Source organism: Astatotilapia calliptera, chromosome 15 (genome assembly GCF_900246225.1).
Source record: "Astatotilapia calliptera chromosome 15, fAstCal1.2, whole genome shotgun sequence".
NCBI classification, from domain to species: Eukaryota; Metazoa; Chordata; class Actinopteri; order Cichliformes; family Cichlidae; genus Astatotilapia; species Astatotilapia calliptera.
Genome location: NC_039316.1, coordinates 2342329 through 2358254, shown reverse-complemented (window position 1 = coordinate 2358254; position 15926 = coordinate 2342329). Strand labels below are relative to the sequence as shown.

Sequence of the window (15926 nt, the reverse complement as noted above, 5' to 3'; positions counted from 1 at the left end):
ATGATTTTAATATTTACCTATGTAAATGAAGACATCATGCTCTGTGTGCCGTTAGGTTTATGCGGTGACTCAGCCACTTAGATAATGAGTAGAACACTGAATTCAGAATCACACACAAAAATATGAATCACGGATGAAAATAAATGTAGATAATTGTTATTATATTCACTCACACACAAAGATCAATAAAAGGAGTTAACTTTAATTGATAGAAAACTTAAGAGACCTAAGGGCTGGTTTCCTGGGTAGGGGGTAAATTAAACTATTCTAAGGCTTTAATCTAGAAATGTCAATCTTAGTGGTTTTCCTAATACATCTTAAATGTAGTTCTACAGAATAGAGCTGCCTGGGATAGCTCAAACTTTATCTCAGGACTTAAAATGTCCTGAAGCACATGGCTTCAATCTCAATTAGGAGGAAAAAATCTGAGCAATGAGTTTTGTTTTGTTTTTTACTCAAAAACACTGATAACAATATGAGCCTTATAAATCAAATAGTCCATACATGACATGAGTCTGGGTAGGAATATAGAACATTGAGAGATGTGAAAATGACCAAATGTAAAATCTGCAGGTTTCATTTGGCAAGTCCTTGGCAAAAAAAGTATTACAAGGTAAAAATTACAATTGGGGGGGAAAGATAATAAGATGGAAAAAATAAGGAAGGAAAAGGAGGAAAGAAATTTCATATTTTACAGACTCAAGACAGGAGAGATCCAATATCACCAGGTAATAAAGGAGAAGAAAACCAAACAGACCTCCACATACACAGAGCAAAATTATCAGATGAAGATATGTTTACCAAACAAATGCACAGGGGAGAAAAATTTAATACAGAAAAGATTTAGGTCAAGGTTATGGAAAAGGATTTGCTAATGAACTGATATGATTAAACTTTGGGGAGAGCTCAAGGGAAATAAAGGGTAATCAATACAAACTCCTTTCCATGTGTCGTGCAACCAGTGTGCAGGAAGAGTAAAGTGTTAAACAGTGAAAGATGCTGACAGAGCACTAAGCGTTGCACACCGTCTGTGCATTATGAGGGTATGCTTTTGGAATATACAAAAGCATGTACGGCCTGGTAAAGCTGGATTCATCTGAATAAGCAGTGCAGCTTAAAGCGTTACAGCAGGTATTTGTTATCATAGGATTTGAGCAGTGAGGAGGTGGCGGAGGCTTGAAATTCGTTACTACAGACCTACATTTACGATACATTATTAACACACACAATATAACTGACCTGGAATCGCAGCCTGCCCATGAATTAACAACTGCAATAGCATCTTAACAGGATTGTTATCTTTCCATTGATTGACTCGGTACAACACAAAAGTATGGGATATCACATCCCTGCGTTTTCTGGCTGAAGAAACCTTGATGCAAGCCACATATACCACCGGTCATCAAATCACCCCCCAGTTCTTACATTCTTCACCTCGCTAAGAACACCTCTGCAGAGTTGGGCTGGCTTGCTAGAGCAAATTAGCTATGCGTCCTGGCAGCTTAGGTTTAGCTTAACGGCTTCTGTTGGTGTTGGCCTCCACTGTGCAGCGGCTGCATAGGCTGCCTGCGGAGCGCTAATTTTGAGTCTTCCTGTGCAGCGTTTTGGAATGGACACTAAACCGAAGCAAGCAGGGCAGAACTGTTCTGTTCGGCCCCGTCCTCAGGGGTGCGGTTTCTCTTTTCATGACAGTGGATGCCTCATTCTCTGGTCCGGTGTGTGCCCTATCTACCTACATTGATCGCACTCAGAATGTGCATTTATGTTACCATTTGTTTGCCTGCTTCACTAATCCAGCAAGTGGTAGAGCTCTGTCTAAACAGAGGCTGTCCCACTGCATTATGGGAGCTGCCTCATGTGCGTACAGCACCAAGGGTCTCGCTTTGCCCCAGGGGGTGAGAGCACATTCCACCAGGAGAATGTAAGCTGATGTGCTCTTTTTAAACCCCGCGTAGGTGATATTTGTGCTGCAGCTAGTTGGGCATCACCGCACTCTTTTGTTCAGTCCTATCGATTGATGGCTCCTGCTGTCCTTCCCCTGGATCTACCGCACACTAAGGTGCCGGTGGTCCAACTGGAGTACGTTGGTTGTATACATGTCCCATATTTATGTGTTGTCCCGAGTGAATCGACTGAAAAGGAACAGTTATATCTATGACTTTGTTCCCTGAAGGAGAGGAACGAGGTACAACACAAGGTTGCCTCACCGCGCACCTCGGCTTGACTGTGATGGCAGGGGGTATATGTGCAGGCAGGGCCATGCGCATGTCATCACATGGCCTCCACCCTAAAAGCATGAATAGAGGTTTCTTCAGCCAGGACATGCGGGGGAGTGATATCCCATACTTACGTGTTGTACTTTGTTCTTGTCCTCTCTTTCAGGGAACAGAAGAAACTGTTTCAGCCCTGATATTAAACATTGTAACCAGACATTAAAAATACCATCTTCATGTACTGTATGGGTATTAAGACGTACAAAATCCCACACAGTGTAACCCTAAGCCAAAGGTTGAGGAGATGGGAGCAACGCAAAAGGGCACAATAAATCTGGCCGCAAACTATTAGAAGAGAAATAAGAGAGACTAACTGGTATGTTTATGTTGTGTGAGCAAACAAGTGACCCTCACCTGCATAGCCAAGAGGCACAGATATGCAATTACATGCAAATGGGAGATGTGTCAAAGCAATCAGTGGGAATGAATAAAAATAAAAGAAGCACTTCAAGCACCATCTATTTTTATTGACAATCAAAACGATGGTCCAGCACTACTATTAGGCTGTCTTCTTTTGAACAGGCACGAGGCATGGCTACTTTGCCAAAGGGGGCCCCTGCTGTTATCAATACTAAAAAATGAAGGGAGATGACAAACTGAAGCAGGGCCATTTCTGTTGACAAGCTTCTCTAAAACAGGAAATCCTGACATGCTGTAGAAACTAAGCATCAAGCCAGAAAGACTCCATACTGCGCCAGTGACTAGAAACACTGGCTTTTTCTGGGCAGCTGCTAAAGGAAACAGCAGAGCAGACGATAATCTGTGTGTTCTTGGTGAGATGGAGGAAAAATTGCTGGGGCCAGATTGGATTTCTTGTTACTGAATTCTCATCTGCAATCCTCAGCACCACTTCTCCTAGCCCATCTGTGGACAAGTGTCTGATTATTGATGAAAGAAAACAGCTGAGAATGAGAGACGTTTTGGAGTAGGGAGAGAAACAAGCCTCAGGACCTATTTATTCATACTGAGGAATTCATTTTGATCCAGACAGCATCAAGCATCATTTCAGAGAAACTGGCAATAACAGAACTTGATTTTACTAAGTGAATCAGAGCAAATAACTGTGCAATGGCTCTGAAAGGCAGGGTGTGAATACTGAAATAATACCATCTCCGTCCTACAGGCTTTGCGTGTAGGGTCTGTGAACAAACTCATAACACTCTGATGGTATTTAATTCCGGAGAGATTTCAGAGCCTCTTCCATCAAGTTAAAAGTCAGGAATAATGAGGCTTCTACAATCAATGAATACAACTGAAGAGTGAGGGAACAGTACACCACTCACTGTGGGCCCTAACACACATCAGGCACCGTGCCAGTCCCAGCCCCGCCAGCAAATATCTGCTTAAATGGCGGCTCTCATCCTGCGCACCGGAAATTCAATTTGTTCCGTAAGACTGGGATGAAAAAGCAATTATTCACAGTCCCCTCTTTTCACAATCTGTTTCTTTAAGATATCTCCCTTCTTCCCCCTGCTAACAAATAAACCTCCAGATTACTGCTATGTGTGGCTGTTCATAGGGGCAGCCAGTTGAAGCACTAAGATCAGGCCAGCTAAAAAGCCTGTCAATCAGGCTGAAAGATGGAGTCAGGTTCAGCACGAAGAGATATGTACCCCTACGGTCCCCATCATCCCCATGGGATGTGTGTAAAAGCCACTAGATAATGGCTTGATAGTTGGATGTCTCTTCGGAGCGTTGAGGAAAGACGTAAGCACATGTCAGAAGGACACTTCTTTTACACCAATTACACTACACAGAGCGCTGTAAAACCAGCGCCCCCTCCCCAACCATCCGATCAGTGGGAAGTGCTGTCAAGGGGGCCCACTGAGCCGAGGCTCCAATTTACACTTGGGGTATTAGGTGGGACCCTGGCGTGACAGTGCAAAGTACCACGGAGCTGCTTCACATGCTTCCACTTACTTGAACACACCCTGGGACGAGTTGGCAGATCTAGTGGGTCAGAGAGAAGCTCATGTTTGAGTCATGACCTTGTTTCCTTCAGATTTAACTGGAACAACACCTGTTGATTGAACGATGTGAAATTCGTTCTTTCCATTGTAATTGGCTCCCTCCTATGTTCAGAGGGCAAGGATACAAAAGGTTGATAATTGAAAGATGGAAGGGGACGAGCGACAGTGGCGTAACTGTAGCATGAATGAAAAGGAGGGATAAGCTTAAGAAGTTATTCATCTGAGAAGGGCAGTGTGACAGCATCAGCTCCAGAAGAGACCTATGGATCTGGTGAAAGCTTAAGGCTGGTCACCCATGATTGCACTTCCACAACCTCAATACCTTAAATCCCATTCAAAGAAGAGAGGGAGGGAGGGAGGGAGGGAGAGACTTTATTCAACTTTTTCTATATTCTACAGTTACACAAAGGTATAAGTTAAAATGTGGGACTTTCCAGGCGTCTAATCTACCTGTTGATTAAATGGGAGGGAGAAAAGTTCAATAGTCTAAAGGCAAGACAATGTAAAAGATTGATTTTAACATCAATTAAAACTGAATGGATGAGGTTGTGCAACTTGTGCATTTAATAGAAACTGTTTTGTTTTTTCCCCCTTTCTTACTTTGTGCAGCTTACTTGAAGCTTGCCTGTTTACGACTTTGCATCAGAGTCAGAGAGGAGTGCTCAATCTGCCAGGGCTGCAAATGGCTGCGTAATATCTCAGACTCAACAATAAACTAGTGTTTTACATCAATAAAACACATATTAAAATGTAAATCAATTCAGTTCAATTACATTTCGTACATAGCACCAATTCATAGTGCAACATAAAACTTCAAGGAGCTTTATGTTTCACTGTTGCAGAGAAATGTTACAAGTTTTTTGTAACAGTGGAAAGGAACAACTCTCCTAACAAGAAGAGAACTCCAGCAGAACCAGGCTAACTGATTAGTAATCCTGATGCGAAAAGCAGCCATTTTTAAACATCTGCAGTTTTATCAGCCATATGTATGAATACGACCCACAGTGCAATTTCCAACACTGGTCAGAACAAGCCACAGTTTCACTTGCATATAAAAATATGCACAAACAAGATGACTTAATGGTTCATATAATTCAAAGAGTGACCAATCAAGACAATACAAATGAGGCACAGCTGTTTCAATTACAGAAGGGAGGAGAAAACAAAAAAGCAAGCCTTTCACCCAGACTGTTAACAACAGCATTGCAACAAGTAGCCAAATGAACTTAAATAAGACTAAACAAAAACATATTTTCAACATTTTTGATTATAGTTCATCTTCTCCATAATCAAAATCTAATTATGCACTTTCAAGATGTGACAGTCCACAGCTGGTAGTGTTGGAACTAATACATCTTTGCTTAACATTTATATTTTATAGATTTTCTTAAAATGATCAGAAGTGAAGCCATTTGTATTTACCAAAAAAGGGGCAACCCTATATTTATACCATCTTTATAACACCAGTATTACTTATTATTACAATTAGTAATACAATTAGTAGAAATTCTATAGAATTTCTACTTATTATTACAATTAGTAATACAATTAGTAGAAATTCTATAGAATTTCTACTAATTGGATTGGCTACTACACAATTCATTTTTGGGGGGAATTGTTTAATTTGTTTAAATGTTTTTGCAAGATCCTACAATCTTCTTCCTCTAACAAAGCAACTCAGGTTGGAAACTGTTGAAATCATAACTGGATACATTAAGTGATTAAAATCATAAGAAATGCTCATTTATTAACATTTATTGTGACTATTTCCTCATTACAAAATGTTTGCCTTTGTGTTACCAGAACATTTTTATACAGATCACACTACCTGTTAAATCTGAAATGCTTAACAGTGCACAATGCCAAATCACACCAGCTGTTACATCCTTCATGGTCTGAATCAGAATGATGGCTGTGTAAAATCAACAAGATGGCAATGAGGTGTGGACAGGATTTTAAAAAGCCGAAGTCTTGATGGTTGAAAAAAGTTAAAAAGTGTTTTAGTTCCATTGTGTGTGTGTGTGTGTGTGTGTGTGTGTGTGTGTGTGTGTGTGTGTGTGTGTGTGTGTGTGTGTGTGTGTGTGTGTGTGTGTGTGTGTGTGTGTGTCTTTTCTCAGCCAATTATTTCAGAATAAGCGAATGCAGACCAGAGGCCAATGTTTATAAACTTTCAAGTAGATTTTTTTGTTGTATTTTAATTAGAAATACTGAATACAACTGCTGCAGTAATGAAATAAAGTCACAACAGACAGTTGAAGAAAATGTCTCAGTCTGAATCAAACAAGCTTTGAATTATTAAGCTGCCATTTCAGCAACATTTAAGGTTCACTATTTTCTGTTACCGTTTTAGTGTTTAAACGATAGGATGCTTAATAAGTGCTTGGAAAAAAGTATTTTCGAGCTTCTCTAGCACTTCATAAATAAGATGCTCATAAATACGTGATACTGATCATACTTGATCACACAGATCTATTTAAAAAATATATTTTAACAATATTTTTTCCAAAAAGAATGACAATGTTAAGTAAAACACCATCAAGAATAATGTATCAAACTATGTCGGGCAACTTAAAGATCAAAACATAACCTTTATTCATTTTTCCAGTACAAACGCACACACAGATGTATTTTATTAGGCTTTCACACGACTAGCATTCTTAAACCAGCATTAACAGCTCCACATTAGTAACATGAGCACGTGGCCAATTAACATTAGACCACATCTAATTATCGACCTATGTCAAAGATGATTACACTGATGCTCAATTAAACCGACATCAGTAAAACTGTATTTCCCCATAATACTTGGACAACATACCCATGGTGACAGCTAGCCTAGCTACAGTGACAAAAGCTCCCCCACCACGTCCTGTAGAATTTACAGGAGGCCACTCTTACAGATTTCGCTCGTTTCAACCATGACCTTGTCTTTTTCATTATCAAACTAACGCTCATTAAACCTGCCACCTCACAGCATGTTGTCATGTCCCACCCACTGCTCCATCACAAGGCGTATATTTCAAAAACACCAGCAGATCACACTATAGCCAAACACAGAGGCTCCAAGCAGCAGGTGGTACTTGAGTGGAGTCGTATTTATTTTATGGAAAAGAAGAGGTTCTCCCCAACTTATTTTCTTTCTTTATCTAAGAGGCAAACCATTCAGTCAGAAAGCATTTCATCACAAAAGCAGTGCAGTTTTAAGCAATTTTGAGCACTTTAGCGAAAATCTATGCACCTTTTAAACCTTGAAAACACCCCAATAAAATTACAGTATTTTCAAGAATGTAAGGAAGCTTAAGTGCATGTGGTGTGCTGCTACACCTGTTATGGTCATAATGCTTTATTTATTTTCTTAAAAAAATAAAATTCTTACCAAAAGTCGCTGGTGGTCAATTACCACTGGAGGATGGGGAGGTACTGCTTGTGGCTCTTCCTCGGTCCTTTCAGCGGACTCCTTCAACTGCTCTGATGAGCTACTGTTGAATGTCCCCACTTCAAAGACATCAATGAAAAGACAAATGAATAGATTACCAAAGAAATATTAAATATTTAACTGCAATCAAGAGTAACTGAATAACCTAAGCAAACTAACTAAATTGATGCAGTTTTGTTCTTCTCATTCAAATGCTATTCAAAGAAAAATACATTTAAAATGTCATGGCTACAGGTCCAATGCAATTATACAACAGAAAAACAAATTATCTGCAGCTACGATCAGCTTTAAAGTGTACAATATCTCACATCTGGCTCAGTGTTTAATGAGATGGGGGTGGAGTAGCTTAGTTTTTCTATTGGTTCAGGAGCCACAATTCGTGTTCTGTTGTCCGATCATGTCATCCTCTGATGGCTTCTTCATATTTTATCAGCACCATTACCTCAGCCTTCCAGCTGGCCTCATCATAAGCCAAACCACAGGCCCATAATCAAACAAAAACTTATTGCTCGTCTCTGACTTGAACACAACATCCCAGTAGAAGGAGCATAAGGTTTCATGGCAAAGAAACTAAATATACTGGAGCAAAGGAAAAGGCAGCCACTGCTGAAAATCCAAAAATTGAAAACCATCCAAAGATGCATATCAGGAGGTGTAACATATCCATATAACTTTCAAGCCCATGGCATTTTGCTATGAAATGCATCCAAGCCAAGAATAGTATTTATAAATGCTAATGCTACTTAAGTTTCACCACTGAGTCTTACATCCTATTTTAAACCAAGCATAAATCAGAAAACTGGATGATAATAACAGTAATTTATCATAGATAAGTGCTAGGCAACCCACTGGCTGAATGTCTAAAAACTCACAGATGTTTGTTAACTTTGCATAAAAACATATTTAGAATTTAAAAATTAGCAAGTCAAATTAAGAGATCAGAACAAGTAGCCCTGACATTGCATCTCTCTCTTTTTAACTCATCACATATATTTGGATTTTGAAAGTGTGAGAAAGCATTAATAGTGAAAAGCGTGTACTGCAAGCAAAAGCTCTACATTTGTGTTAACCAATATTAATGCTGGAACATAACTAACATACCTTCTTTGTTATGATCTTCCTCAACAGTTTCCGTTACTGCCACTCCATCCTGAGGATGCTGCTCCTGAGTTGGTTTGCTCTCATTTTTGTCTTTGTGCTCATCCTGTTCAGCTCTATTAGAGCCCTCAGCCGTGCTCTGAGGAGTCCTTGTCTCTGCCTCACTGCTCCCCTTGAGGCTCTGCAAGTCAAGGCTGTCCATTGACTCATTTCCATTCACACAGTCCACTTGTGAAACCAGGAGAACCTCTGTGTGCTTAGGCTGGTCCTCAGCATCTGAAGACACCGACATTTCAATCAAAGGCTGGAAGTCAGCCCGACTGGCCTCGCTATCCCCATCTGTGTTGGGCTGAGAACTACCACCAAGGCAATGTGGTTCGGTGTGTTTCCCTGTGATCTCAGGCTCTGCTTCTTTAGCTGCCGGCTCCTCAACCTTAGGCATTGGCGCCTCTCTGGCTTCGCTAGCATCTGGAGGTTTATCGGGAGCTGCAACAGGGGGTTCGTTGGAGCTTTCTTCTTCTGTGGAGGGGGCATGTGGATGATGGCCATTGGGTTGGGGACCTGTAATATCGCAAGATGATTCCTCATCCTGTGTTAAACAGGAGTCGCTGGGCCCTGCCGCTTCCACCTCTGCTTCAGGCTCCTCCTCTTCCTCCTCTGTCCCTTTCTTGTAGTTCTTCTTTTTCCGTATGATGCCCCGCCCCCACGATGGCCTCCTCCGAACCTTCCGCTTTACATAATCTGTGAGGAAAAGGGGAAAGGAAAAGAGACAAGATGGAACAATATTAATTTAAACAAAATATTCACAAGGCTAGCATTTTTTGTTTTAACAGAAATCTTGCATTTTGGACAGATAACTCAAAACAACACACCTCCACAACGACTAATGCTTAGAAAAATCCATTTCTCATACTGTAAATTTTATACAAACCATCTCTCCTTGCCCACATAGAGTCATAGCATGTATTACAAGTTCACTGCATTTAAATCTGGACATTTGGCCTTCCTCAAAGGGTAGTAATAAGCAGCGGGTGACATAGATCACAGAGAAGAACCAGACAGAGACAGCAGTCCTGCTATATCATGGATGTTAGACACTAATGACAACAGATGGTGCTTGGGGTTTTGAGAGGAAAGAGCAAACCAAAGCCTGATCTTTGAAAGTGCAGTTAAAGTGTCACAGCAAGCCAACAAGGATGCTAAATGCAGTAAAACTTCAAGGCATTTGCCTTCATTTGCTGCTTTACAGAGCAGACACAAACCACAGCAACAAAGTCAGAGTGAAGGACAGATACAGAAAGACTGTGAAAGAAAAACAAAACAAAACACACATACGGCTCCATCACAAGTCAGTTTTTTATACATTACCATAAGTGGCTGAGACACACAGACTCTAACCCCAAAGAAACAAGTTGTTCCCAAGTTTAAAAAAATAAATAAATAAAAATCTGCTCAGAAATATTACTCACGTTGCAGGAAGCTAGACCTGCTTACACGGCCACACTCAACATTATGGGTACATGTCTTGCTTAAGACATGTAAAGTAAACTCATAAAGTAAAAACATATATTAGGACTATTGTAACAATAAGGTTAGGCACATATTAATTATGGTTAAGGGCTCCAGTTCAAGTCCATGAAATCTACTCTAAAGTCATGAATATAAGACCACATGTCTACATGAGCTGAGCTGTGATTTGGACTGTTAGTTCACTGTGGACTCTCTAATATTCATAAACTACTAGGCTTTATAATTCTGTAGAGGGTCATTGAATGATCTAAATCGGCCAAATTGGCATTTTATGCAGAATCAATAACATATGTAAGCTTGGTTCTCAAAGGACTTAAGGATCACAGCTCCTTAAAATTATTAGGCAGAGATCACACTGTACTGCACATACTGAGTAAAGCTTTTCGCCTGAATACTCCTGCTCCCCACAAAGATATGAATAGGCACACACTGAAAGGAAATCAGGATATGCCTGCATGCTGTCTGTCAAATTTCAAATCTCACATTCCTCTCTCCCCTCCAGTGCTTTTAGCCAGGTTTCATCTTTCCACTCTAAACGTGAGATGTGGTTATGCACACAGTATATGTACATTATGTTAAGTACCTGTCCATAATGAGAACAGAAGAGCAATGACAACTATTGCACCAACCGAAAGCTATATTTGGTCTCCCAGAAATAGACAACACAAAGAGGATAATTAGTCAACCAGTGCTTGCTGATGGGACTCATCTTTGGTAATGGTGTTCTCTAGTGACCCTCTTAATGACCAGTCACGAAACTGCTGTCAGCCACAACCAGCACAGGAGACAGCTCAGAAAGGAATAAAGTACACTTCATGCCAGATAATGTATTACAATTATTGCAGCAAACAGCTATTTACACAAGACTATTCTTCAGCTGTGTTTAGAAATCCATAGCATACTTGTATGTCGTTCCAAAGATTTTAATCACGTACATATACCTTACAAAACCAATGCATGATTCTGCATCTGGAGGGCTGAAGCAATAAAGCATGCAGCATTATAATTTTATCTAGACCTCCTCTGTGGCATCACTTTACATTATTGTCTTTCTCCTGTCAGTAACAATTAAATTCTCATGTTGCATCTGAAGAATAAGAAGTGAAATCCATCTGTCCCTGGTTATTTAAACTCACACTGGTATCCACGTAAGTGCTGCCTTGAATTCTTTAATTTTTTACTGCTTTCACCATTTATTAAGTGTCCAGCCATTCAGCAGGCTAGGTATGCGTCACATTGGGGGACTAATCCCATTCAAAATCCAGAGCTAGTAGCATTTTTCATGCACAGTAAGCGCAGACCTTCTGATCTTATATAAAAATATTCCAAAAATAAGTGAAAAGAACTGCGATTTAAGACACTTTAATATAGTAATGTAGGAGCCACCTTTCCCATTAGCGGAGGACTGCAGAACTAGGGGCAATATGAGCCAGAGTTCATACTACCACCACAAAACAACACTGTGCCATTGTGCCCACAGTTTGCCATAAAGCCTCTCTCAAGCAGGTGCAGGGGCTGCAGTCTGGGCTAGATTTAAGGTGGAATGCACCTTTCATTTTTGGTTCCTCCTGATCTGATCTGAAAAGAGATGACAGCTGGAGGGTACGCTATGGAGCAGGCGCACAGTTCTATTCTTCAGACATGACTGGCACTCAGAATAGTTTCTTTGTTATAAGAGGAAGGGCCAGGGAAGGACAAAGAGAGCAACAAAGAAGAAATAATCTGGATAAACATTGGATTCTGTAAGCAGATATTTCACATTAGCAACAATGTGTGTGCGCGCACTTTTCATCTGGTCATAATGCTCACTTTTGACCACTTTTTTAAACCTTCCAGATATACAACCCCAATTCTGAAAAAGTTGTGTAAAATTATTCACAGCAGAACATAGAAAACATATCAAATATTAGAACTAAAATATTAGCGCCTTTTGAATTTAATGGCAGCAAAACATCTCCACAAACTTTGAATAAGGGTAATAAAACGCTAAAAAAAACAGTAAGGGGCACAAAATAAAACAGCTGGAGAAACATTTTGGGACTAACTAGGTTAAGTGGCAACAGGTCAGTAGCATGATTGGTTACCATAAGAGCATCTTACAGAGACTGAGTTTCTCAGGAGTAAAGATGGGCATAGGTTCACAAATATGCAAAAACTGGGACTACAAATTGTGCAACAATTTCAGAATAATGTTCGACGATGCAAAGTTGGCCTCACAATGTAAAGTTCCATAAATAATGTGATTACATGAGTCTGATAATCTGGAGAAATCGGTGTGCGCAAGGGACAAGGCCAAAAAGCAATACTGATCTTTGGGCCCTGAGGTGGCACTGCATCAAAACAAACAAACCCTAGCATGATTCTGGGAGCCTTTTTAGCTCAGTGTTGAAATTGTGACTCATATGTCATAAGGCTAATTCAAAGATTCCTCTGGTCTTTTCTCCACTGTCCCACCAAGAGAAAGGCTAAAAGCCCCAAAGCAAGACCACATACTGCATCTAATCCAACATCATGGTATCATAATAGAAGAGTCCTGGTGCTGAACAGGCCTGAGTGCTGTTTGGGCCATTCAATAGACCAAAAATGACACAGGACTGTTGAGCAGCTAAAATCTTATATCTTAATTTTTCCAGTTCCCAGATGTTTACAGTCTGTTAAAAGAAGAGGGGTTGCTGTACAGTGGTAAACATGGCCAAGTCTCGATGTTTTTATGATGTGTTGCTGCCATAAATGACCTAATGTTTTCTTAAAATGGTATATATTGTCAGTTCAAAACATGTTTTCTATGTTCTGTTGCGAATAAAACATGGGTATGAGAGATTTCCAAATCACTGCATTCTGTTTTTATTTTCATTTTTACGCAGCTGCCCAACTTTTCAGAATTAGGTTGCTGGTAATAACGTAGCACCATCACCTTGCCAAGTCCAGCGATTAGTCACAGCATGGCTCTTTTCAATTTCTGCTGAGAAAATATTGCTTTCTTACCTAAACTTTTACCTCAAGATATGAAGCATCCTACTGAGAGAAGAGAAGGTGAGTCGGAATGGCAGCAGATGACTCGTCATTGTGAGCTCTTAAATAATGCATGAAAATCGTTAGAGCATGAAGAGCCAACCACAGAGGGGAGATATGCTGATGGGGGCGGGGAGACGGGAAGACGAAGGGAAAGAGAACCAGAGCACTTTGTAATAATTAAAAGTGTCTAACCCATCCACGGTGCATGTATGGGTCCACACACACAGACACACACACATTTTGAAAGCAGAAGCCCCAGGAGACTGCTATCCAAGCTGCCATGCAAGCAAGTATTAAATAAATAAATCAGTTCAGTGACACCAATGAGAAAAAAAAAACCCCAGCAGCATACTCTGGCAATGCCTTTGGGAAAAACTGTGAATCAATGTTTCTGATACACTGTAATTGGATCACCACTCTTAAGTCACATCCAAACCCATTTCAGACTTCCTTTCCATTAATCAGATGTCATCTGAATTATAAACCTTATAATATATGGACATAGCTTTAGGATCTGAAAAGTAAACCAATGCTGAGGTACTTTAAAGCAGCATTCTTCGTAATGGCCACCAGGGATCGGTGCCTCGGGTTCCCAAGAAAAACCTTTCAATTGCTAGTTTTAGGTCTCATATTATGTACACAATGCTCATCTTATAAATAATGGGTCCTATTAGAGTTGGGGGGAAAAAATCAGAAAGAGACTTCACAAACCAATGGGCTGCTATCTCTGTGGCCTGTCTTTTTATATAAAGGCTATAAATGTGAATGTGTCCGATTTACGTCTGATCGAGTACCTCGCTCAATTTACTCACTTTAAAAGTGAGTGAACTCATCCAGTAAATGTTACTAGTAACATTAGCACAATAGACCCAGTAAATACCCCAAAGCCTTGTCATTATTGTCCAGATCATACAGTTTATAGTCTCTCTGAAGAACCACATACCATTAGCATTATGAAATGTGGTGTACATATACTATTCATTAGTTTTATTCTCTCGTGATACACTAGCCCATAAAGTGTATCCACCTCAGAAAGGCTGCATATACTAGGAATATGGATTCAATGCCACATTATCAGTGCTAAGTCATACTTACTGAATACCTTTAAGCTAGTGAAACAAAATCAAGGTAATCAATCCATTCAACTACTATTAATTCTTAATCAGTTCTTGGCCTACATAATCCAAAACCCATTGGGCTGATTAATGTTAAAGTTTTAAGAAAGGAAAGTTTCTTAAATTAAATGTTCAACATTTTATGAGAATAATATATTTTATCTTTGTTGCTAATGCTTAACAGGAGTCCTTGTGGGCAACAGTAAACACCGGGTTATTTTCACTGGGCGCCAGTTTACAGGATGCGCCACAAAACCACAGTCGACTGTTCATTTTAGACATTGGCTGTATTACTTGTTTAACATCTGAAAAACTAACATACAACGCTAATTAATTAAAAAGTAAAAGGATAGGGATTTCTGTGCTTGATGCCTACTTTGTTAGGGACGAGTAACTTTCAAGTCATTATAAGCTGCTAAGCTGAGAAGAAAGAAAGACTGATCTTATTTTACTTCAGTTTTATCCATCAAATTCATAGTTTATAAATTAGTTTCTTTACTTTGGTGAGGAAGGATAACTGAAGTCTTTTCTCATCTTCTCCCTTAGTGTAAAACCTATTTTAAAAGGCATAAACTCAGACACACAATACATATGACAATTCTTCCCAATATCCTTTAAGAAGCAGAAATGCTGCTCCACATCTTACTGCAATGTTCTCTCACTGTGACCCCTTCACACATCAGCTGACAAACACTGTGCATTTACAAATGGCCAAAAAAAAGATCTCACTTCCTCAATACAACAATGCCAAAGAAGAAAAGAGGAAGAATTACACTGTAAAGCTTAAACTTTTCACTGCTGATCGAATATATCCCAGACATGAGTTATTACGCTCAGTGATGTAAAGGACAATGAAGCTGCTACAATTACTGAGTTTAAAAGCTACAATCATGACACATACCATAATTAAGCACCATGAAGTGATGAGCACTTCACAGAATAACATCAGTTGAACACAGACATAAAACTAAACTGTGGCAGACAGTGCATATAAAAATGGTTCTCTGGTTTGATCCATAAAATCCTTTTTGTCATTAGGTCGTTAGTTCAGAAAAATAGCCAAGAGACTGCTAATGTCTGCACTTTATATATTTGCAGAATTCACTGTGTCTCTCTTTTTTTTAAAAATATGAGATACAGCTTTTAACACTCTACATACTTAATTAATCATTAATTTGTAAGTGTCATCACCACTGTAAGCATTGCTGCCTTTTTAATTAGACGTACATTTCACAAACAATTTGAGGCCCTGTCGAAATTGTAGATAAATTTCACGTCCATTAATTTTCTGAGCAGCACTGGTCTGAGGAGTTTCCCTGGTCCACTCGACACAAGTATGTTTCTCTCCCAACCTGGACAGATGTACTGTTGTTTACTAACCCATTTACCTCCTTCCTGCTGAATGTGTGTGAACGAAGAGTGAGTGAGTGAGTGAGTGAGTGAGTGAGTGAGTGAGTGAGTGAGTGAGTGAGTGAGTGAGTGAGTGTGT

The 15926-nt window shown here is 39.8% G+C and overlaps 1 protein-coding gene across 2 annotated transcripts in view; it reads right to left on the bottom strand.

Moving 5' to 3' along the window:
* Positions 1-15926, bottom strand: part of atad2b (ATPase family AAA domain containing 2B) — a 64688-nt gene that overhangs the window by 12532 nt on the left and 36230 nt on the right. For both annotated transcript variants that reach the window (XM_026142806.1, XM_026142805.1), the window contains 2 exons: positions 8781-9518; positions 7620-7738 (listed from right to left, as the gene is read on the bottom strand). In XM_026142806.1, the coding sequence (XP_025998591.1) occupies positions 7620-7738; positions 8781-9518 (857 nt within the window). The remainder of the gene's footprint in view (positions 1-7619; positions 7739-8780; positions 9519-15926) is intronic.